The sequence below is a fragment of the Pelodiscus sinensis genome, chromosome 1 (assembly GCF_049634645.1).
Source record: "Pelodiscus sinensis isolate JC-2024 chromosome 1, ASM4963464v1, whole genome shotgun sequence".
NCBI classification, from domain to species: Eukaryota; Metazoa; Chordata; order Testudines; family Trionychidae; genus Pelodiscus; species Pelodiscus sinensis.
The window spans coordinates 145981168-146004758 of NC_134711.1; the positions used below are offsets into that span (position 1 = coordinate 145981168).

General features: G+C 47.4%; 1 protein-coding gene across 9 annotated transcripts in view; it reads left to right on the forward strand.

Moving 5' to 3' along the window:
* LSAMP (limbic system associated membrane protein) overlaps nt 1-23591 on the forward strand; it is a 1540275-nt gene that overhangs the window by 1017529 nt on the left and 499155 nt on the right. For 3 of the 9 annotated variants that reach the window (XM_075906354.1, XM_075906357.1, XM_075906349.1), the window contains exon 1: nt 5911-6722. In XM_075906354.1, the coding sequence (XP_075762469.1) occupies nt 6568-6722 (155 nt within the window). In that variant the 5' untranslated portion in view covers nt 5911-6567. Of the gene's footprint in view, nt 1-5903; nt 6723-23591 lie in introns of those variants that run through there. The other 6 variants (XM_075906335.1, XM_075906328.1, XM_075906364.1 and 3 more) reach the window with 6 other exon arrangements.

The following is a 23591-nucleotide window of genomic DNA, read 5'->3' on the forward strand; positions in this document are numbered from 1 at the left end:
TGTTGGGCATTGCTCACAGCCCCAGTCATGGTGAGCATGGCCAGCCAGGCATTAGGGAGTTGCTCAGTTGTATAAAACTGAGTGTAGGGCAATTGTACCGAATACTAGCACTACCAGACTCCTGAAGACTAGAAAAGAGCACATATAGTGCCCATCTTTAAAAAGGGAAATAAGAACAAGCTACAGACCAGTCAGTTTAACTTCTGTGCCAGGGAAGATAATGGAGCAAGTTTATTAAGGAATCCATCTGCAAACATATGGAAGATAAGGTGATAGGTAACAGCCAGCATGGATTTGTAAAGAACAAATCATGTCAAACCAATCTGATAGCTTTCTTTGATAGGATAACAAACCTTATGGATAAGGGAGAAGCGGTAGATGTAGTATACCTAGACTTTAGGAAAGCATTTGACACGGTCTCACATGACCCTCTTATCAATAAACTAGGGAAGTACAACTTAGATGGGGCTACTATAAGGTAGGTGCATAACTGGCTGGATAACTGTTATCAGAGAGAAGTTATTAATGGTTCGCAATCATGCTGAAATGGCATAACAAATAGAGTTCCGCAAGGGTCAGTTTTGAGACCAGTTCTGTTCAATATCTTCATCAATAATTTAGATACTGCTATAGAGATTACAATTATTAATTTTCCAGATGGTACCAAGTTGGGAGGGGTTGCAAGTGCTTTGGAGGACAGGGTCAAAATTCAAAATGGTCTGGACAAACTACAGAAATGGTCTGAGGTAAACAGGATGAAGTTTAATAAGGACAAATGCAAAGTACTCCACTTAAGAAGGAACAATCAGTTTCACACATCCAGAATGGGAAGTGATTGTCTAGGAAGAGATCTAGGGGTCATATTGGAACACAGGTTAAACATGAGTCAACAGTGTGACACTTGCAGAAAAATAAAACACGATTCTGGGATGCATTAACAGCAGTGTTGTGAGCAAGACAACAAGAAGTCATTCTTCGACTCTACTCTGCGCTGGTTAGGCCCCGACTGGAGTATTGTGTCCAGTTCTGAGCACCACATTTCAAGAAAGATGTGGGGAAATTGGAGAAGGTCCAGAGAAGAGCAACAAAAATGATTCAAGGTCTGGAAAACATGACCTATGACGGAAGGCTGAAAGAACTGGGCTTGTTTAGAAAAGAGGAGACTGAGAAGGGACATGATACTTGTTTTTAAGTACAGGCAGTCCCCGGGTTACGTACAAGATAGGGACTGTAGGTTTGTTCTTAAGTTGAATCTGTATGTAAGTCGGAACTGGCGTCCAGATTCAGCCGCTGCTGAAACTGATCAGTTTCAACAGTGGCTGAATCTGGACACCAGTTCTGACTTACATACAGATTCAACTTAAGAACCCCAGGCATCCCCAAGTCAGCTGCTGCTGAAACTGATCAGCGGCTGATTCAAGGAAGCCCGGGGCAGGGGCTTCCTGTAGTCAGCCACTGGTCATTTTCAGCAGCTGCTGACTAGGGGACACCTGGGGCAGAGCAGCTGGGGTGCTGCTGGGTTGGTCCAGTGGCACCCAGAGCGGCGCTACGGGACCAACCGGCAGCGCCCCAGCTGCTGTACCACAGGCGTCCGGAGCAAAGCGGCGGAACACGCGGGCAGCGGGACAGCCCAGACGCGCGTGGCTATCCTGCTGCCCTCGGGCTCCGCGGCTTTGCTTTGCTCTGCTCCCCGTCCCCCAGGTCTGCAGACCAGGGGGAGGGGGAGCAGAGTAGAGCAGTAAGGCGGAACGCGCGTCTGGGCTGTCAGCTGACCGCGCGCTCCGCTCTGCTTCCCCCCCCCCATGGTTTGCAGACCAGGGGGAGGGGGAGCAGAGCGGAGCACAGCAGAGCGGCGGAACGCGCGGCCAGCTGACAGCCCAGACGCGTCTGGGCTGTCAGCTGGCCGCCCGTTCCGCCGCCGCTTTGCTTCCTCTCCCTGGTCTACTAGAGACCAGGGAGAGGAAGTGCCCCGTTCGTAACTGCGGATCCGCCGTAAGTCGGATCCGCGTAACTCGGGGACTGCCTGTACATAAAAGGATGTCATAAGGAGGAGGGAGAAAAATTGTTCTCCTTGGCCTCTGATAGAACAAGAAGCAATGGTCTTAAATTGCAGCATGGGAGGTTTAAGTTGGACATTAGGAAAAACTTCCTAACTGTCATGGTGGTTAAAAAGTAGAATAAATTGCCTGGGGAGGTTGTGGAATCTCCATCACTGGAGATATTTAAGTTCAGGTTGGATAGACATCTATCAGGGATGATGTAAGCAGTGTTTGATCCTGCCATGAGGGTCAGGGACTGGACTTCATGACCTCTTGAGGTCCCTTCCACTTCTATGGTTCTACTTTCCACAGTTAGTGGTGGTTTTAGTTGGTATCTCACTCTGGAGGGTAACAAAGGTGCAGACAGAACAGATACCACTAGCAACACAAAGCAGCTCAGGCCTGTGTGCTTCTACCTGTATATTGCAATGCTGCCTTCCAATGTTACTGCTGAGTGGTGTGAGAAAGTGTCTTGCTGTGGAGGAAGAAATAAGGCTGAAGCCTTCAGGAGAAAACTGCAGAGTTCCTCCCCAGCATGACAGCTGGAGCACGTATTCGCACACATCAGTGGAGAAGTGTAAAGTGTACTCACCAAGCTGCTGAAGGACTATTGGAGTTGACATAAGAAGCATAGTGTCTACACTTACATTTTGTTGACCTCAGTACATCTATCATGGCTCAACATCACGCAGGGAGGAGGGGCTATTTTAACAGGGTGCTTACATGACTGGGAGACACATTTAAGTGCAGATAAACACAATTAGGTTGGTGCAAGGAGGCTTATATTAACCTACCTTTGCAGTGCAGACCAAGCCTCAGGAATGGTCCTTCCAGATCACTATTGAGGGGCATTAGCAGAAGGAATATGTGAGAAGCTGGCTGGGCCGTGCCTGCCATGAAAGCTACAAAATGTTGGAGTCTGGGATTGTGAAATCTGCATCTTTTCCTAAGTACTAGGAGATAGTTAACTTAAAATGATGCTAAGGCAGATTTGTGGTGTCCTTGCTCTGACAGTTGCTGTATGGAATTTCCCTCAAGATTCTGTGTTTGTTTCTTTATCTGCTTCCAGCAGGGGGAGATAGGTCCAGAGAGCATTTCTACTGGGAAAACAAAAGGACTGTGATATGTATTTTAATCAGGAGACACTCTCTCTCTCTCTCTCTCTCTCTCTCTCTAAGATTTTATGTATGGTTCCAGGTTGTTGGGTTGCTTCTGTTCCTCTTTCTTGAATCCAATTATCTACAATAATAAATACAATTGATCAGCCTTGAGGGATTACTCATTTCAGAGTGAGAGACACCGGAGTTAATTTTTTTTCCCCAGCCCACATTTTATGATTATTAAATAGTTACATGATGGTACTGCCCAGAGATCACAATCAGGACTGGAGCTGTTCTGCTAGGCATTATGTAAATACATGGGATGATGAAGTTATATCTGTAGGGGTGGGAGAGTATTGGTCTCTCCCTGCAGGCCTCCTCCATTATTACACATGCAGGTCCATCTTTAGGGAGAAGTTGGGGACTGCAAAGGGAATTGACGTCTACTCTGAGTCCCTGGGGTGACCTTTGGATGATTTTAGTTCTTTCTGTATCCTTGGAAGGGGGACCCTCTCCCTTGCCATTTTTAATAATATGTGGATTTGGGGCACCACGTCAGCCCTGGAAATGCTTTCTTCCCTTCACTCTTACAGAAGCTCCCCCCATCATTGTCTCTCTAAACCGTATTGATGCCACTCTCCATGAAGAGCACCCTAAATATATTTAACTAGGCATTAAATTTAGATTTAGTGGGATAGATAGTCATCTAAGTAAATACACTGAGAAAAGGAAATATTTAGTGAGCTTTTGCATTGTGTGGCAGATGCTCTTCACGTTGCATAATTGTTAATCTTCAGCAAATATGTTTTCCTTACTCCACTGGTATTTAATTGACATACAATAGCACTCATTAAATGTAAATTAAATGCATATGGGAGACTCTGTAAAAAAAGGTGTAGCTCTCACTCCTAGCTGCTTGGCACGAAGTGACAAGTTCCTCTACCGTTAGCTTTATTACTGTGCCAGGTCACACCGCAACAGTAAGCATCCAAACGACCATGCCCACGTCAGTGCAGTCTGGGCAAGCTTCCTCGCAGCAGTGTCTTCAGTATAGCAGCCTCCAAATGGATCTGGGGAGGGTTTTTTTCAGCACTGTCATGGTCTTTTGCAGTGCTGGGTAATGTCCGATGAGACCCCAGTGTTGTAGGCCTCCTCGCAGTAGTGCCCTGGTAGTGCCAGCCTCTCACTGCAGCAACTAGAGAGCATTAGTGTTCAATGTATTGGCTTAACTCTTCGATTTCTGTTAGCTTCCCTGGTTGGTCCCATCTGCTTTACGTTCCCCTAGAGGAATTCTCAGTCTCTCTCATTTCCTTGCTTGAATACAAAGAGCTAGTCTCTCTTGCTGCTGCCGCTGCTGCTGAAGCTCTAGTCACTGAGAGGGGCCCAGGCCCTTATTCCCTCATGCCAGGAAAGTTAGGCCTGGTCTTCAACATGCATGGGAGTTGTTTAAATACTCATAGGCAGCCTTCAGCACACAGGGGGCAAGGTGTGGCCGACCTCTCGCCTCCTTTGGGTCCCCTTTGCCCTCTGTAACTATCCAGAAGTCTGACACTTTGGCACACCCAAGGACCCCAATAACTGCCCTTCCCCAGTAATGGGACTGAATGGGGCTGCCATTGACAGCCAGGTGGTTCTTCAGGCTCTCTGGTTACCTGTTCTGTTATCACCCCTTCCTCCTGTCTTGTCACTGACCCCAGCCCCGATGCATTAGCCACTGAGCCGGCTATGTGTACGACAGTACTGTCCAGCTATCGTCCCTAGGAACAGCTCTTCCCCTCCCTCCTCTGTGCAGGGAGGAAGGCAGGTATCTGTAGTAAAACATACGGCAATTCCTCGCCATTAATTTAATCTCCCTTCTCATGTGATGGTGGTAATATGTGAGCTACGGGAGTGTTCCCTGGTCGGCAAAGCTGCTGCAGGAATCAGGGCTCAGCTGCCAGTGCTGGCATTCAGGGAGGACAGACTGAGTATTCAGACTGCGGGCAACTCAATACCAGCATTGTCTCTAGTTCATCCCTCAAAGGCCTGGGTGGGGGGAGGAGGGAGAAGGAGGACTGTTTATCTGGTACAGGATAGGGAAAAGGGGGGAAAGCAAGATTTAGCCTGAAAAACGATTTGCCAAGCATGTTCCTCTTTTAAATCAGTAAGTGTCTGATTTCAGGTCACACAAAGTTCTTTTTCCCCCTTTCTAGCCTTCTTTTTAATATTCCCTGTCTCTTTCCTCTTTCCATTCCTCCTCGTTCCCATTTCCAGCATCTCTCTCTTTTACTCTGCCTTCCTTTTTTCCAGAATCCTTGCTCTCTCCTCTCTTACCCTGCTGTTCCAGACTCCTTTCTTCCCTTTATCCACCTTTTCCACTTCTTCTGCTCCTTTGCTGGTGTTCCTTCTTCCAACCTCTTCTGTTCTTGTTTCTCTTGTTCCCCCTTCCCAGCCTCACTTCCTCCTTTACCTTGACCCATGCTTCTCTAGCCTCCCTTTTCCAGTATCCTCTGCCCTCCCTCTCCTCTTCTTCCCTTTCCCCCTTTCTCATCCCCTTTTTTCCAGGTCCCTCTGTCCCTCTTCCCCCCCCCCCCCGCCCCTTGCTCCTGCCCAGTCCCACACTTCCCTAACTTGGGTCTCTAAGCTCCCCAGTCCCTCCTCTGAAGGAATCAGCCAGGCCTCAGATGGAGCTGTTGTCCTGACAACCTAAAGGAGCATCAGGCTTTGATCAGGGCTGGCTTCTGCTGAGGGGGGCAGTTGTGGGAAGAGGCGGGGGATGGTGTGCATGTGCTGGACTAGGGGAGGGGGAGTGGCGGGTGGGTGACACAGAGCAATTAAGACAGGAGATGCTGCTGTTCAGGGCTCCCTCACTCCCCCCTTCCCCCGCTCCTACTGTAGTGCTAAGCTTCTGTTTCACTAGTAAGGCTCCCTCCCTCCTTCCTCTCCTTGCCTCCCTCTGCCTGGGAAAGTGGGTTAGGAAGGGAGCTCAGCGCTCAGAGACCGCACAGCCACTCACAGGAGCAGGAGCATCCACACGCGGAGGGGGAGCACACAGGACTCTTCTTTTGCATTTTCCTTTTTTAACCATCACTCTAGACAGTTTTACATTTTTGTACATTGGGTTTTTTTCCTCTTCCTTCTTTTTGATCTCCTTCCCAAGCACTCCTCCTCCTCCCCCCCCCCTTTTTTTGGTTGGAGGGTTTTGCTCAGACTTTTTGGACAAAACATTTTTTTTTTTTTTAGCAAAGGCAGCACGAGACTGAAAAGACCACGAGAAAGTGGCAGCTGAGAGAGACTGCAAAATCACCTCTTCCTGTGGTTCCCCGGCAGAGACAGAGTTGTACATTATTTTTACTGTGTTTTCGCATACAGCTCTCTAGCTCTCTATCTAGCCATATACACGTGCAGAGAGAGACAAGTACATACAGTGCAACTCAACCAGCCCAGCCATGGGAGGAAGGGCTCAGCCTGATCGGAAACAATTACCGCTGGTCCTACTGAGATTGCTTTGCCTTCTCCCTACAGGGCTGCCAGTCCGCAGCTTGGATTTTACCCGAGGCACCGATAACATCACCGTGAGGCAGGGGGATACGGCCATCCTAAGGTAGGGCATTTTGCCAACTTTTTCTTATGTGTGTGTTGTTTTACTCCCCTGAACTGCAGTAGCTATTGCTGCTGGAGTTGGGGCTGTGTGCCTGTGTATTTCTGTACCTCAGTGTCACCAAAAAGCTCATGAACCCACTGTCCCCCTCCCCCCACAGCATCTGGAAAAGGATTGTACTGGGGAAAGGAAAATGCACTCATGCTAGCCAGTGCTTGTTTACATGTGTGTTTCGCTGGCCCTGCAGTATCAACTGAAAGGGGTCCAGCTGTGCTTGCCAGATGTTCAACTGATCTCTCAATACTCTATTTTGCTCTTATGTGGAACTTTATCCACTCTGTTGCCAGAACTCTGAGATGAGATCCTTTTGGAAGGTAGGATGTTTTGTTTTTGCTTTAGTCCGTGGGGTTTCTTTCTTTAAGGGCTGGCAAAGTAATGGGGGTACCTACCACTTCTGAGATCCATCTGGCTTTGTCTCTGGTCACTGTTTTGATTTCCTTGCATAGCCAGGGAAGAGTGAGTGTGTGTGTGTGTGTGTGTGTGTGTGTACACTGTATATACAAGTACTAATGGTTCTCATGGCAGTACTGTTGCATGGGAAAGATGATTCTCTGTACTATGTAGAGCTAAGATTAATTGGTCCATGTGGAGGCATTCTAAGGGTCAATCCCAGGCTATCTGGGCTTTGGACATAGCAATGTCTCAGATAGCTAAAATAAAATATACTATGTCCCATAAACTCCTTTTCAACTCCCACTTTTATCCAACTTACCTACTGTGTCTCCGTGTGTGTGTGTGTGTGTAAGTGCATATTATGGCAGTAAAAGTTACTGGACAGTCTAAAATAAGCCTGAAATCTAGGTGAGGAGCTGATTGAGCACAAACCCTGGGACATCTAGGGAGCAATTCCCAAGCAAAGCTAACTGCAACAGCAAAGTTTTCTTCCCTTCCTCTGAAATAAATCCTATTAGATGTCACTAAGTGTCCTGCTACATGATCTCCTGTGTGCTGCATCTTTCTGGTTAGTGATGGAAGAGTGTGTGTGCAAGGAAGATGTTAGGGAAAGAGGGGTGGAGGCGGTGTATGTGTGTGTTCATTCTTTCCTGCTCTCATTGCTTGCGTTGAGTTGTTTTGATTATGGACTATCCTTTCAGCAGATTTCATTCCCTGGCTCTCCAGACTTGTTAACTTGCATGTAAGGTTGATCCACATGGAGTAATAGGATTTGCAGAGTAATTCATCTGCCTCGCATTCATGATGGAAGGGTTTAGATGCGACATGGAAAACACCTAACAACGAGTGCTGAGTGCTGCATCTGACTCCAGAGTCCTCTCCCCTCCTTCCACGCTGTGGGGATTCGTACATTTCATTAACCCTTTTCAGCAGGACTTCCTGCCCCACTTATCTGCTGCAATTTTTAAATGCAGGTTGATGCCACTGCTCACTATTTTTGATGGGCAGCAGGGGACAGTGTTTATTGGATGTGCTCAGAACATATGGCAGCAACCAAGCCATTAAGCTCACTTGACCAGCCTAGGGTCATTGGATTTCTATTTCTCACTTAACCCTGCAGCCCTGGAGTTTATCTAGATGCTTTGTATTAAAGCTGCATTTGCAGTGGAGAAGAATGTGCGTATCATTGAGGTGGTTATTTGTAACTGCCGTGTGTGAGGGTTTCTCAGCGTGATCTGAATAAGGATATGTGTGAGGGGAGTGTGTGGTTGCCAGTACTGTGCCAGGCACTAAAAGTGATCCAGCTGTGTAAGCCAGATGTTCAGTAAGTTACATATTCACCCAAGCTCTGCCCCGCCAAGCTTTGTTACTTGCCCCAAGGAAGGCGCTGTGCCTGGATTTGTGGTTCTCAGTCAGAAGTAATTGTGGACATTGCACATGCATTCACTTCTGCCAGCCAGCCTAAAGAGATCGGACAGGCTGTCTGATGTTGGTTTCTTAGGAGGAACAGTTTTCTCCTCTCTTTTCCCCAGGACCAGCCTAGGGAAGGTGGCTTATTACCCCCTTCATTGTGACAGGAAATGGTGAAAACTTTGATTAGGAGCTAAGCTGCCACTTGGGGCTGGGATGGTAAAAAGCACCCTTTCCAGTGATCTGAAGTCTCTGCACGACCTGAGATGACATTTCATCCTCACGGCATTACAAGGACTTATTTGTTTGTTTTCCCCCCATTGTTTCCTCCCCACTTCTGCAGAAAGTGTCATATTTCAAGAGATCCGCCCACCCACCTGTATGCCTGTGGCCTTGTCTGCTCTACGATTAATTTTAAATGCTCTCACCATAACTGGTGCAGCTCAACCAATGATAGCAAGAGTGGAAGCGTTAGCCAAGCCTTGAGCTGGCCCTATGCACAGGGATGAATTTAATCCTTAGTTATCCCATCCTCAGCTGAATGCAAAATGTTCATGCCATTGGGTGAATTGTACTCAGTTATATCAGACAAGTCCAGTCAGGTCACCAGAACAACCTCCCAATTTATACCATTCTCCAAAGCTGGTTCCTGACAACTATTGAAGCGGTACTGTGTGCCCTTGACTCCCAGTGATTTCATAGAGAGTCTAGGTTTCTTAGGGTATGTCTACACTAGCCCCCTAGTTCGAACTAGGTAGGCTAATGTAGGCATCCAAAGTTGCAAATGAATCCCTGGATTCATTTGCAACTTCGAATGCCTACATTAGTCTCTCTAGTTCGAATTAGGGGGCTAGTGTAGACATACCCTGACTGCTTCCCAGCAGAAGCTCAGTTGCTTGAAGGATCAGGGCCTAACTGACTGCAAAATCTAGCCTGCTATTCTCAAGTGTTTCTAAGCACTCAAAAAAAAAGCCTGATTTTGATTCATTATGAAAAATACAAAAGTTGACCCAACTTCTGAATAAATGGCCAATTTCCAATTTGTCCGAATGTTTAAAAAATACTCAATTTGGGGGAGACAATGTGTATTGTAAATTTCAGCCCAATGGTCAGTTGAGTTCCGGAAGTTAGACAAGCATCAAAAGAGTAGTTACAATCACATTTCCAGCACTAATTACAGCACTATTTGCATGATCCTATAATACAAGCAACTTACTCAAACTCTACGTTTTTGGCCTTCAGAGGTTTTATTGGTACTACACATTTGCACTGATGTTTGTGGATAAAGCCCCTGAAGTAGAACATTAGCATGGCATCAAAACAAAGCTTATGTTCTATAGAATTTGGGAAAAGGAAAGGTAAAAGCTGTTCAGATTACAGTTATGGTTAGACTATGATTTAAAACAGAAAGTGGCAAGCTCAGCTCTTTGCTAGAAAAGACTGTAGACAGATTCAGAGATGTAAAGCAGCTATTAATATAGTCCTGACAATAAATTCATAATTATTATTTGTATTATGACAGCTTTTCAAGATCCCAAGGTTCTGTACAGAGTAAGAAACAATTCCAGCTCTACAGAGTTTGCAGCCTATTAGACAATGCAGATCTAGGCTGGGAGGTGAAACATAGGTACAAAGAGGAGAAATGACTTCCCCAAGGTCACACAGCCATTCCTGGAATAAAGCCCTGTTTAGTCTAGTGCCCTGTCCACTGAACCACATTACCTCTCAACCAGTTAATACAATAAACCAATGAATAAAACAAATGAGAATTTTCATTATATCTTGACTAGCATTGGCAGGGAATTGACTAGAAGATCTATGGGTTGTCTTCCCCTCTCATTTATACAAGGCCTTGGTTGTTAGGTAGTGTGGGGAAACAGATAAGGATCTGTTGCAGAAGAACAAACTATACTTTTGCTAATATTCTGGGGGAGTATAATGGTGTGTGTTTACGTATGTGTGCACAGGGATGGAGGAATGCTGCAAAATATGCAGGCATCATAGCAGATGGTGTCACAAAATATATGCCTGGCGATAAGGAGAATCGCAAGATGTACATTCCTGGAGGCTATAGGGCTTATAAAATATATAAGCCTAATGGTGATAGAGACCATCATGAAATATATATTTGCCCAGAAACTGGGGTATAAAAGGTCCCAAACAAGGACTCAATGGGGAATATGAAAAGGAAGTTGAATTGATGTACATATGGTATTGATATATATAACTTATGTTCAAGAAAGTGGAGGAGGAGAGACTGCGTCAGACTGTTGCTTTAACCTCCTCCCCTGAGTGTTCACATGCACTTCAGTTTGCAGCTAAGAGCCATATGTTTTCCTACTTAGTTGGCATTAAAATTTATATAGCAGTACGAATTACCTGGAGTGTCTCTGAGCCCATATCTCTTCCGCTCCCCTTGCCTTGAATTCAGTTGGAGGCACTGGGCTCTATGGTTTCTAACTATAATTTTTCCAAATAGGTATGGAGTATCTCTGCATTTTAAACCCAGATTCATGGGGGCTGGATCTGATAGCGTGACAAAGTTAATTCATGTCTGTTGTAACTTCATTGGCTTCAGTGGGCTTAGTCCTGGAATTAATTAACCATTCTCATTCTGGGTGCCTCTTTTTTTGTTTTGTTTTGCCTGTGCATTGGATTTGCAAGTTCTCCTACTCCCTGGGAGTAAGGGCAAGAGGAGGCCACAAAGATGAAGTCAGAAGTTTACTTCCTGCTTTTATTGTCTTCTGATATAAAAAACACTAATGTGATTTATTTTTTCAGTTAAATCTGGTACATAAGCACTTGCTCCACACTTGAGGCACATCTGACATGTCTAGTTTTTATTAAGTCATCATGGTAAATATCATTTCTGCCCAGAAAATGACTATTCAAAAAATTGTCACCAGTGTACAATACTATTGTCACAGTGGTGCCTAAAAGCCCCAGGTAGGGACCTAAGCTGCTTTGTGCTAGGTACTGTACAAACAGTAGGAAAAGGGATACATTTAGCCTTGGCTTTGAAGGTATAAATTCGCTGAAATCAATGGTGTTATACCACTACTAAGATTGAATTAGACTTATGTTTGCAAGAGTGTAATTGGGTGTGGTGTGCTGTCCCGTGTAGTGGCACCTAGGCCACTTAACAGAGAGAGGAAGAATGAGTGTGCTTTATGGGCTTAACTGAGAGCCAGCACTCTGCTTGCTGGCTTTTTAGCTCAAGCTCTACAGGCTCATGCATTAAGATCCAGAGATCCCAGGGTAGGTTCCGTTACAACAGCACATTAGTGTGACATTATCACAGTGTGTGTTTCAGCACCTTTGTGCATTTGCCTTTATATCTATGTACATGTGTGTATTTAAAATGGTGATGCATTTGTATGTCTCCCTTTGTGAATGAGATTGGCCGTATACTTGTGCGAATGCACATATGCTTATTAATATTGCCATTAATATGCATCTGAGAGGCAGTGCTGACTAATGGTCAGGGCTGCATATGATACATTAGAACGGTTTGGTTTGTATTCCTGGCTTTGCTACTGATGTAATACACTCTGTACCCTTGGGTATTTCACAGGCCCTTTCTGTGCCTCAGTTTCCCCAGCTGAATGAAGATATACAGTGATTTTTTTTTTCCTGTAGCTGCTCAGTGAGTGTGTGCCAGTCTGGCTTTACATCTAACCCGTGACTCTGAATGTACCTTGGACCACATTAATGTAGGTGAATGTGACAAGAGAAATGTACCTTTGAACTCTGTACCCAGGAGTCATCCCTCAGCTGGTGAACATGAGAGAGAAGCTCCCTTTGGATGGATTCCCTTTGCAGTGTGACAGCTCCCATCAGTCCTGTTTCCAGGCGGCACATCTACACTACCAGGCGGTCATGTTGGAAGACCTGGCAGCACAACTCTCCCTGATGCTGTTAATGCATGATTCTGCCAAGCCTCGTTGTGTATCAGTGATGGTTAGCCTAGGATCGGTCAGTGTTTTAACTGGTGTGGGGGGGGGGGGGGGAACTATATTCTAATCAGGGACTCCAATATGACTGCATTGCATCTGTGTGAGCCCTGTTCTGTTCCACCTCCCTCTCTCCTGCTTTGCTCTTCCTCTCTTGTGTGAGAGCCAGGGAAGGGAGACTGCAGCTCAGAACTCCGTGTCCACTCACTTTCTTTCCTCTCAGAGCAAACAAAACCCATGTTGAAATCCACTAGCAGGCAGCATCCATGGCTTTGAATAGTAAATACCAATCTCTCCCCCTCCCACCTCCATTCTCTTTCTCTGTTATTAAACTGACAGGCATTTAGCCAATTACCCAGTCATAGCGCCTCAGCTGTATTTGTGGTGGCGGAAGAGGCAGTGCACACAGCACTTGTCTTAGAGCTTCGGCTGAATCTCCCTTGCGTGCTGTAGCATATTTCCTTTCTTGTGTGAGCTGGCTTAGGAAGCTCAGGAAAAGAAACCAATAAAGGAGGTGGGGGAGAGTAGAAAGGGAGAGTTGGAGGGAGAAGTCAGAAGAAAAGCAGGAGGTCTAATACCCCGGAGCAGCTAAAAACCAGGGCTTTTGCCTTGAGTTATGCAGAAGAGCCATGCCTTTGTTTGATAAGAATGCAATATATGTAAAACAGAATGATCGTGGCTATTTCATTGGTGTGCTGTGGCTATCAGACAGGCCTAGGAGATAGTAACTGTGCAATGCTACACTGTAAATGTATGACTCAAAGCTAGGGGACCATGGCTTCTCAGTGATAGTGTGAATACAGAACTCAAGGCAGGGAGGACTAGTCTGAGACATACTGTGCCTGTAGCACACAGACCGTTGTTCAGTGCCGTACGCCTAATATTAAAGCTTGTCCACATAGCAGAAAAAAATGCCCCATGAATGTTTTCTTGAATTTAAAAATGAATTCACTTTGGCTGCAGCTGTGCTGCTTTTGTGTGTGTGCATTTTTTTCTGCCCTGAATATTTCAGCAGCTGAGTTTTTACTTGCCCTGATGTTCATGGAAAGCAAATTCTAAGCAGACCAGAAGATGAGCAAACAAGACTCTGACTGTATCCTCTGCAGCTGGGACTGTGTGTGTGTGTGTGTGTGTGTGTGTGTGTGTGTGTGTGTGTGTGTGTGTGTGTGTTTATATACACACATACACATAATTACTTTGTGTCAATAACTGTTAATGGCAGGTTAGTGAATGCAGCACACTTGATATCTTTTCTGTGGGACATCACCTAGGGAAGCAGTAGGAGATGATGATTCCCATAACCCTTCACCAGACACCTGGTGCAAAGGCAGTTAAACAAGCCAGACTGAATCAGATCACACCTTGAACCACCTTATTTTATGTGACTGTGATAAGAGAAAATTACCTTTAGATTCTGTACTCAGCCAGTCAATCTTACAGCAGCCTTATTTTTCTAGGAATGTCGTCTCAGGTCAGAAAAAATAGGTTGAAAATGTTCTAAAATCCTTATCTGTTACCTCGCCTTAAATTGCTCCCTCATCATGAGAGTAATAAAGCTCCAGTCACTTCTTCACCCTCCCCTCCAGATAACGAGCCTGATCCCAAGTCCAGAGAAGGCAGTGGGATTCTTTCTATAGATTTCAGCAGTCTAGAGATCAGACCCTGCAGGAATTGTTACTCTCCTCAAGTTAAGGGATACGCACACACAAAGCATGTGATTTTATTTGACCAATTGCGGCTCAGCAAAGTGTTGAGAACTGAAGAAAAGCCCTTGTTGGAAAACAAAGAAACCCCTGACCAAAACAATCCACTGAGTGAATTCAGATAGTGAATCAATAGGAGAAAATCACCATCTGCCCAGGGGTATCCTCCAAGCAAGGCAGGAAGCAGAAATCATGGAGTAATTGTTCCCTGCGAATTATCTGCTCAGCTCAAGAAAATGTTACAGGGGGGCCTGGATAAGTGGGCCCCCTATTGATAGACCTCAGAGAGCCAGATGGGTTGGTAGTTTGATGCCTATTGCTAGGGAGTGATTTGTATCCTCATGCCCCTTTAGCAGGGGGCATGTGTGGAAGACAATTTGGTGGTGTCTGTTAGGCATCTCTGAGCAGATGGGTTTATTAACAATTCTTGCTGTTTAAAGGATGGGAAGGTTTTAAGTCCCCAAGATCGGGCTATGGGTGGAGAAAGTGGGAATGGACTGCCTGGGCATTTTCACTATTTCCATCTGCTGTGCCATTAGCCTGCAGTTTGCTTATTAAATGGAGACCTTCCTTCTGCAACCCCGTGCTATTTCACAAACAGACTCTCTTCCCCTCCAGTTCCATCAGTCAGTCTTGCAGATTGATCCTGGCTGTTGAGCTCTCGGTTGAATTATTGTTCCAGGCAGCAGGTCAAGAAACTTCTGACTCCTGTAGCGCCTCCATCCACTAAGCTCCTGCACCCAAGACAACTTATTGAAAGCGTTACCCTCCTTCCCTCCCTCATCTTCCCTGCCCCAGAACAACTTACACAACCATTTCATTTCTAGATTGGAGGAGCCTGCAAGAGCTGCATGACTCGGACACTCCCAGCCCACCAACCGAAAGCACTTCAGCTCCTCTTCTTTATCTTTTGATGTAACCCATCTTGGCTACATTGCTTGGGTTCCCTGTTCACTCCTTTCTCTCACTGCTGTGCTGCTGACTGGATGAAAACACAGCCGACAAGCTGCATCAATTGTAATGTGAAGGAATAGGCTGGTTTCTGAATTTTTGGACCCCTGGAGAGATGCGTGGAGAATGACACGCACCACTCTGACCAGCATAGGCTCACATGCATAGACATGTGTTGATGTCCATCCTCACATAAGCATTTGTTTCATTTCTGGATTTGATCCATATTTAATTAGTATAAGGTATCATTTAAATATACATTGTAAACATAGATGCCTGTGTTTAATTAAATACTCTGATCCTGCAAATGCTTAATATATAAACCTAATTTTATACCCTCTGAGTATTTGACTTTAGTGGAAGTACTCACATGAGTACAGTGCAAGTCTTTGAGGAATCAGAGCCTAAATAAACAAACACCTCTTATCTCCACTTTTACTCTCTCTTATCCATTACAAGGTAGCTAATTATTTTGGGGCATTATTTTGGGGCACAAGAAATTGTCCATCTAACGGGCAAGTGTAGAGGTGGTTGGTGGTAGCTCATATCTGTTCATGTAATAAGCAAAGTGGGGTGTGCACATGCCTGAGTGTAATGTGTGCATATTTGAATGGTCTCCCACGCAATCTTAGTATGTTACTTGTCGTTTTACACGGCGAGCCTTTCAAAGTGGAGGTTATGTCTTCTGTGGACACCGTCGAGCACGTAGTATGATCTGTGGACACTAATAATGACCAGTCATCCCATAATTTTGGATGGGACTGGCATCAGCACCAGCTGCTATCCTGTCCCAGATGACTGTGTGTTGACATTGAATATAGCCACTGCTGCAGTCCTATTGCTATTGATGGGGATTTAGTATCATTGTCCTTCCCATTATTACTTATCCCTCTCACTCATTTGAAGTGGCCACAAACTCCTGGCTTTAGAGTTGGGCACACAATGCATCCTATTAACCTCTCCTCTTTCTCTCTGCTGGCATCCTGCTTTGCCTTGTGCTCCCAGCAAGGCAGGGAAAGGGGGACATCTGGAGATTGGTCCATTAAGAGAAATTGAGGAGTTCATTATAAAACCCACCCATAATCCTGTAGCACCTTAGACGTGAACAAAAATATATAAATAGTATCATGAGCTTTTGTGGGCACAACCCACTTCCTCAGAGCCACTCTGCTCATTGGAAGAAGTGAGTTTTGCCCACAAAAGCTCATGGTTCTGTTTCTCTACATGGTAGGCTCTAAGGTGCCACAGGACTACTTGTCATTTTTAAGGTTACAGACTGACACACGGCTTCCCCTCTGAGAATTATAAAACCTGAGATACACGATCACTTCAATTTCCCTCAGCCCACACCCAGCTTTCCTCTGCTTGGCAAACTCCCTGGCCCAGCAGTCACATTGCTGGATGGAGTCGTCTGTCACATCTGACGCTTACCGTCTCCAGCTCCCTCCCTCTCTTTCCTATTATGTCTCAATTTCTCTTCCTTCTCTCCCACTTTCTCCTGCTCCTCCTCTCCCTTTCTCACCTTCTGTCTTCCTCCTTGGCACACGAATCTAATTTGAACCTCCCTCCCTCCTGCCCATATTGGCAAGGTCATGTATACAGGGATGGGGAGCCAGTGACTGGAGTTAGAGCAGCTACTCTGTGGCAGATCACAGTGCCGGCTCTCCGCTTTCTCCTCCATGGAGATGGCTGATCAATCAGTGCTTTGTATCCGGGCAGGGACTGCTGAGTATCCTCAGTGTATTTATTTTCCATTCCTGAGCTGCATGCCTGGTGCCCCTTTGTCCCAACCACTCAGATGAAAGAAGTGAGAAGCAGAGGCCTTGTCTCCAATAAAAGGCACTTTCTTCCCAGCAGGAATGTGTTGGGAATGCCTCAAACATTCCACTGCTCAGGGTGCTGCCCCTCAGTCTTCCCCTCCCTTGCTCAGTCTCTTAATTGGAATCAAAATGGATGTAGAAGGGAGGGGAAGCCAGGTTGTTAATGGGATGGGATAAGCCAGGGCTGAGGCAGAAAAATCACAATCTGGGTCCTCGCGTTGCTGCTGCTGTGGGGACAGAGAAATGATTCAGATAGATGCTTCTTTATCTGCTGAGATCCTTCTGCTAGGAGTTGAAGGGACTCAGGTGGGAGGTGTTTCCCCCTTCCAGATCCAGTTCTAGAGAGGGAAATCAGACATTCCTGTAAGATACTGGCTCAGTGCAATATTGCTGGGTAGGATGAGGAGAGCAGCCCCTGGCTTTGCTTGTGCTGGAAGTGAATGCCATGGAAGCAACAAGGAGAAAAGGTTAATCTAAAACATGATGGAACTGCCGAACTGTGTGGGATAGGGACAGAGGTCCTTTCGCACTTAAGGCTGGGTGCTATTGGCCACATGAATCCAACAGCAGATCATTCGCTGCTGTCTTACTGATACTTCACCCAGAGTGTTTGTCACAAGAACGGGTCTAGCGATGGCTCTTGAGAATGAAGTCCATGGGAAATAAAGGGACACGTCATTGCATAGTAAAACTTGTAACTTCTGTGATTCCAAGTGCCTTCCTCAAAGCTAGTTGCTCCTTTCTGTTCTCCCTGTGTCATCGTGTGTGTGTGTAGAGAGAGAGACTGAGTCTGTTCCTTTAAAACTTTTCAGCGATTTATAGATCCTTACTGACTTTACACTTCTAGGTCAGGGCTGGGGAACTTTTTGGGGGCTGCTGACCCACAAAAAATCAGTCGAGGGGCACACACAAGTGAGAAGTTAGAGCAGGGCTGGAGTGCCAGCAGGGGCTCCCCAGTGCCGGGACAGGGATCCCTAAGCCCCAGGGGCCAGATCCAGGCAAGCCAGGGGCTGCATATCAAGGTTCCCCACCCTTGTTCTAGGTGAAACTGAGATTGACAGCCTATAATTAGAAGCAGAAGTTGCTGCAGGCAAACTACCTCAGGATGTCTTCCTAAAACAGAATTATACATGAATTCTAGTCTCCACCATTTCCAGCCAGCGATTTTAGGCTAGGTCTGCACTACACAGATAAATCAGAAAAAGAAACACAATTTGTGGTACACAAATTGTGTATCTTTTTTTCAATTTACTCCTGAAAGAGGCTTTTCCAAAATTTAGCCCATCTACATGGGGCCAAATTTTGGAGAAAAAAACCCCTCTTTCAGAACATCCCTTCTTTCTCGTAAAATGAGCTTTACAGGGATGCCAAAAACACATCCACTTTTCCAAAATCTTTTTTTTTTTTTAAAGCTGACGCATTCCTTGGATGCAGCAGAGCTTTTCTGGGATACCTCTGGTATCTCAGAAAAGCTCTGCTGTCTAGACATAGTCTTCGTGTTTGCCATTGCACCTACCCACCCCATAGATCTATAATGCTCAGTACCATAGTCACTCTTGTACCATTGCCCAGAGAGTAAAGTCCACATGGGTACCTGTCAGATGCATTAACTGACCTTTATAGGGACATATCTTCCCTCTAATGTTTTCCACTCATGTGTGAAATAAAATATGCTATGTGCACTGAGGCATGTGCAGATGTGCACCACCACTAGAAACACATGCTGCCCGTGGTAGGTGTTGTGGGTGCCCTACTAATTGGTTGGGGGCATTTGACTCTCTCCTGGGTGACCGCCCAAGAGCTCAGCTTCCCATCCTACTCACATGGTAATGGACAGGGGTATGCAGGTCTGGCCATCAGAGGAATGTGTGCCCTAGCAAAGTAACAGGTGGAGAGCCCCATTCAGCTTCCTCCCACCTGGGACTAGTAGTGCTGTATATCAATCTATGGGCCAGATGGGTTAAGGATCAGGACCAGTAGTAATGATAATAATTAGAGTCCTGCAAATCCACGCATCTCCAGTTTATACCTGCAGGTAACTGCATCCATGAATATCCACCTCCGTGGCTCATTTTTGTGGGTACAAATATCGTAGTTGTGCAAGGCTCTAATAATAATATCTAACCTTGTTGACAGTGCTTCTTTGTAGCACACTTAGCGCTCCAGATGAGGAGAGAGTAAAGGCAAGGCAACCCTCAACTGTCAAAGGGAATGGAGGAAGCAGACAGTCCACAGAGTCAGGGCCAGGCCTTGCAGTGGGTGTGTACAGCACGAGTGTGGATAGATTCCTTCACTGGCAGAGGGATGGGAGTCTGATGTATGCCACAGAGCAGCAGGAAGAGAGGGATATTGATCCTAACAAAGGGGAAAGTTTCAGCTTGGAAGCAGCAGGGGGAAGAACGTCCAGTGGCTCACAAAGCTGCTGAACAGCAATGGAGGGATAGGAAAGAAAGAATCCCTCGGAGAGGGGTAGGAGTGGGAGAGGGGAAGGATCTGTCCAAGGGGTCTTCTCCTAAGTTTTGGTGTCTCTGGGGCCTGCTCAGCCTGCTGTCTTTTGGGTTGCTAACCTGGCCAGGCAAGATGCCAAAGGCTGTCTCTCCATTGCTTGTCCATTGTCCGCCCTCGCCTTGTCTCTGACTCATGTTTTCTTGTCAGCATTTCTCTCCAGCAGATCAATTCCTCCTTGGCTCATCCCAGTGATTTTTAAGCACAGAGAGAAACTTCCTCTTGGCGGGTGAGAGATAATCAAGCTGAATATTACCCAGCTCTGAAGTGCTGGCAGCCCGTGATCAGAGCCAAAGTCAATATTGTGGCATATGTTGCCTCACATTGATTTATCTCGCTCCTCCCGGCTAGGCCCCAAAATGTTTGCAAGCTGCTTAACTTGACCCAGGCTAGAGAAGTGCTTAGGCAAGGTCCTCAGTTTCTGGTACTGTAGAGTATCTTGCTGAAATCTTGCGCGTGTTTGTACTGAGGTCACCTCTTGTGAGCCAGGCCCAGGGCTAAGGATGCTGCATAAACCACCAGTGTTAAAGCAGCTCCTGTTGTTGCTTCATCACTGCTACTGTGTTATGGGTGGCAGGGGGAGAGAGGGCTTCTTCCAGAAAGAAGACTGGAGAAGAGGAGGAGGAGGAGGTACATTTCCAAGATAAGTGACTTGGGGTTGGGGTGGGGGCGAGGGGGAAGTTTCCATGGACAGGAAGAGCCGGGGGAGGGAAGGAGGGTCCCAGAGAGGAGACTGGGAGAGAACTTCTCCTGGACAGGAGATTTGGGTGGGTGGAGTGAAGAAGTATCCAGACAGGAAACTAGGAGAGGGAAGGGGCCTTCTAACAGACAGGGGAATCATGCAGGGAGGAGGAGGTGGTTGAACCTAGAGATGAGGCTGGACTGAAGTGGGGGTTGCTTCCAAACAGGAGGTGTGTGGGGGATGGGGAAGGTGAGAGTGGCTGCTGCCAGATGAGAATTTGGGATAGGGATTGCGGGTCCAAGGTCTACCCTAGGAGGAGATAGAAGATGCCTGCAGGAGTAGTAGAGGCGGTGGGGCACAAGTGTGTGTTGCTAAGTGTATATACAGTTCCTATTCCTATCTCCCCTCCATACTGGTGTCTCTGTTTTCAAAAGTTCTGAGTTCTCCCTTACGACAACTCTGGCCTGGCTCTGGCAGGAAGGGGCCTCCAGATGAATATCCAGAGGGCTTCTCAACAACACCACTAACGAGAACCCATCCATGGACTCTCAAATCACTGCTGTGATTGCAACAGTCCTTTCCCATTGGTCACTTCGCGTTCACCCTTGCCTGGTGTCTGCCTCTCCATCCTCCCAACCCAGGCAGAGTCTTACTTGTCCCCCCTTTTGGCCCCTTTGCCTTGCAGCTTTGATTCTCCAGTAACCCAAGTTGCATGCTCGCCCATTAGAGATGTTTGGGGGTTACGCTACCCCCTGACGTGGAGCAGCTGCTGCTTGACTGCATTCCCAGCTGGGGGCAAAAGGGGGGGAGGGGCTCTTTCCAGAACAGAAGGGATTAGTTCTAAACAGTGGCAGTGCCTTGTGTCGAAGAGGAAAAGCCAGCCTGCGGTTTGTCCCACTCCTCCCAGAACGTGCTGGGAGGACTTTCCATTAGCAAAGTGGGTTAGCAGTGTATGGCAGCTCTGCAGTCCTATAGGTTCAGGGCTTCACCCAGGCCAAAACCTGAGCCAGTTTGTTGAGTATCTGCTCTGGACCTGGTCACAGAGGCATCCCCACTTTGATGTGAAACATAGTTGCTGTTCACAGTAGGCTGGGGACTGGAGTAGGAGAGAGCTCTCTGAATCAGAGTGAGATGCATCAGCAGAGCAGTGCGTATTAGAGCAGGAAGCAGAAGGGAGGGAGGCCTGCAATAGCTGAGGGGCTGCAGGGTAGGAGTGAGAGGCCGTGGGAGGGTCTCAGGGCTGAACTAGCAAGATGTGCGGAATAGCCTTTATATCTACCAACCCGTTACTGAGTCTAGCTGATGATTTCAATCCTTGCTGAGCCATGAAATTCACCTAAACAAAACTAAAAATACCCTCCCACATGCAAGTGCCAGCTACCCAGTAATGTAAACGAGGCAGGTTAAGATGAAGAAAATATTACTACAAGAGAGTAATGCACGTTCCCAGGATTGGACGATTTGCTCCCCTCCTCCCCGCTGGGTTTGATTCACTGCTACAGTAATCCACACAATGCCGAGGAGCAACAAGGAACCTGATTAGGAGCGCAGTCTCTCCCCACTCCCTGACTGTGTGCCGGGATTAGCATGTGAATGCTGCTGGGAAGATGTAGCCCCTTCCACTTCCCAGGCACTGTCTTGCTGGAGGCAGGCATGACCTCTCCTGCTCCAGCAGCACTACAGCCCCAGGCTGCCCACATTGCTGCTGGGTTTCTTGTTTGCATCAGCAAACGTTGCTGCATTCAGGGTTTGAGGCGGTAAGTCTTGTGCTCTACTTGCCGGCCCAAAATCTCTCTCTAAGCACCCCAGGGGAGGCCCCGTGCCCGACAAAGATGGGTATTCGAATGAGATCTACTCCTGTGGGATTTGTGGAGGGCCACAGACCTTTAATTTTTTTGGGGGGGAGGAAGAGGGATATTGATCACCTGATGTTTGCCTGTGAGCTACTGCAGTGCAGAGTGCTTCATTTAGGACTAGTTTGGACTCCATGTTTTCCCAATGCACTGTGTGTTATGTCGCAAATCTGAGTATGTCACCCCCCCCTTCCTGGCCTTTCTTGTTCTTAGGTTTCTTTTGTTTCCATTATTCTATATATTGCGCTATCTGCAGCCTTTGACAGGCTTCAAGGGACATCACAAAACTTGCAAACTGGGCTCTGTGCTTGCTGATGCCTGGTGCAGAAGGTGGTTTAATTTGGTGACATTTAAAATAGGAACCTATGAGCACATTTTAGTTTTCCTCTATTAGAGTGGCCTAGAGTAACCAGATAGGAAGGGTGAAAAACCGGCGGTGTCTCTATGAAAAAAGCTCTGTGTCACTTTCAGGCTTAAGCTGATGTAAATGGTGAATTCTTCATCCCATGACGTGAGGAATTCGGGAACTCAGCCAGAGGTGAGGGGTCTGTTAGAAGAGTGGGTGGGTGAGGTTCTGTGGCCTGTGATGTGCAGGAGCTCAGACTACATTATGGGGTGAGCAAAATACAACCCGCCGGATCCGGCCCATGGGAGCCTCAGCTAGATTCCTTGACTGTCCTGCCCCCGCGCACTGCGCAGAGAAGCTTTCTAAAAGCTGCATGCCTGAGGGGTGGGGAGGAGAGGTTTCACATGCTGCCTTGGTCCCAAGCACAATCTCACCAGCCAGTGGGTGCTGCCTGTTTGCAGGATAGGCAGCGTGAAAAAGTACCCTTCCCCCCTCCATGCTCGCAGCGTTCAGAGCTGCACGTGGCCCCACAGCCGGTATAGGGGCATGGAACGTAGGGACCTTGGTTGAGGAATCAGCTGGCTGGGAGTTGCACAGGTAAACACATCCTGGGCAGAGCCTGCTTCTCCCTCTGCCCCTCTCCTGCACCCCTTGCCCTTCCCAGACCTTACGTCCCAATCCCCTGCACTTCATCCTGCATCTCTGCCCTAGGTCACAGCCCCCTCCCAGACCTTGCACCCCTTCCATATACAGGGCCGTACTGAGCCATTCCGGCACCCCGGGCAGACAGTTTAATTGTGCCCTGGGTTGGGGGAGAGCGCATGCGTGGCCCCGCCCCCGCCTGGCACGTGGGGGAGGGCACGCAGAGCTGGTGGCGGCAGGATGCACGTGCCCGGCCCGGCCCAGCCCAGCTACTGCTGCTGGGACGCAGCCCGGGGCAGGCCAAGCCTGGCCGTGCAGGGCCCCACAGCCACGGGAGGAAGGGTGCTGCTGACTGGAGCTGCGGGGGTTAACACAGCCCCCGCCCCGGATGGCTGCTGCAGGGTGGCCATTGGGAGATGCTGCAGCCTGCGATCTGGGAGCCAGGCGTGCAGCACCTGATGGCAGCTGTAAGGGGCACTGCATGCCTCTTACAGCTGCCATCAGGCGCCCCCCATAGTTTGGCGCGCCAGGTAGCTGCCCAGCTAGCCCATGCC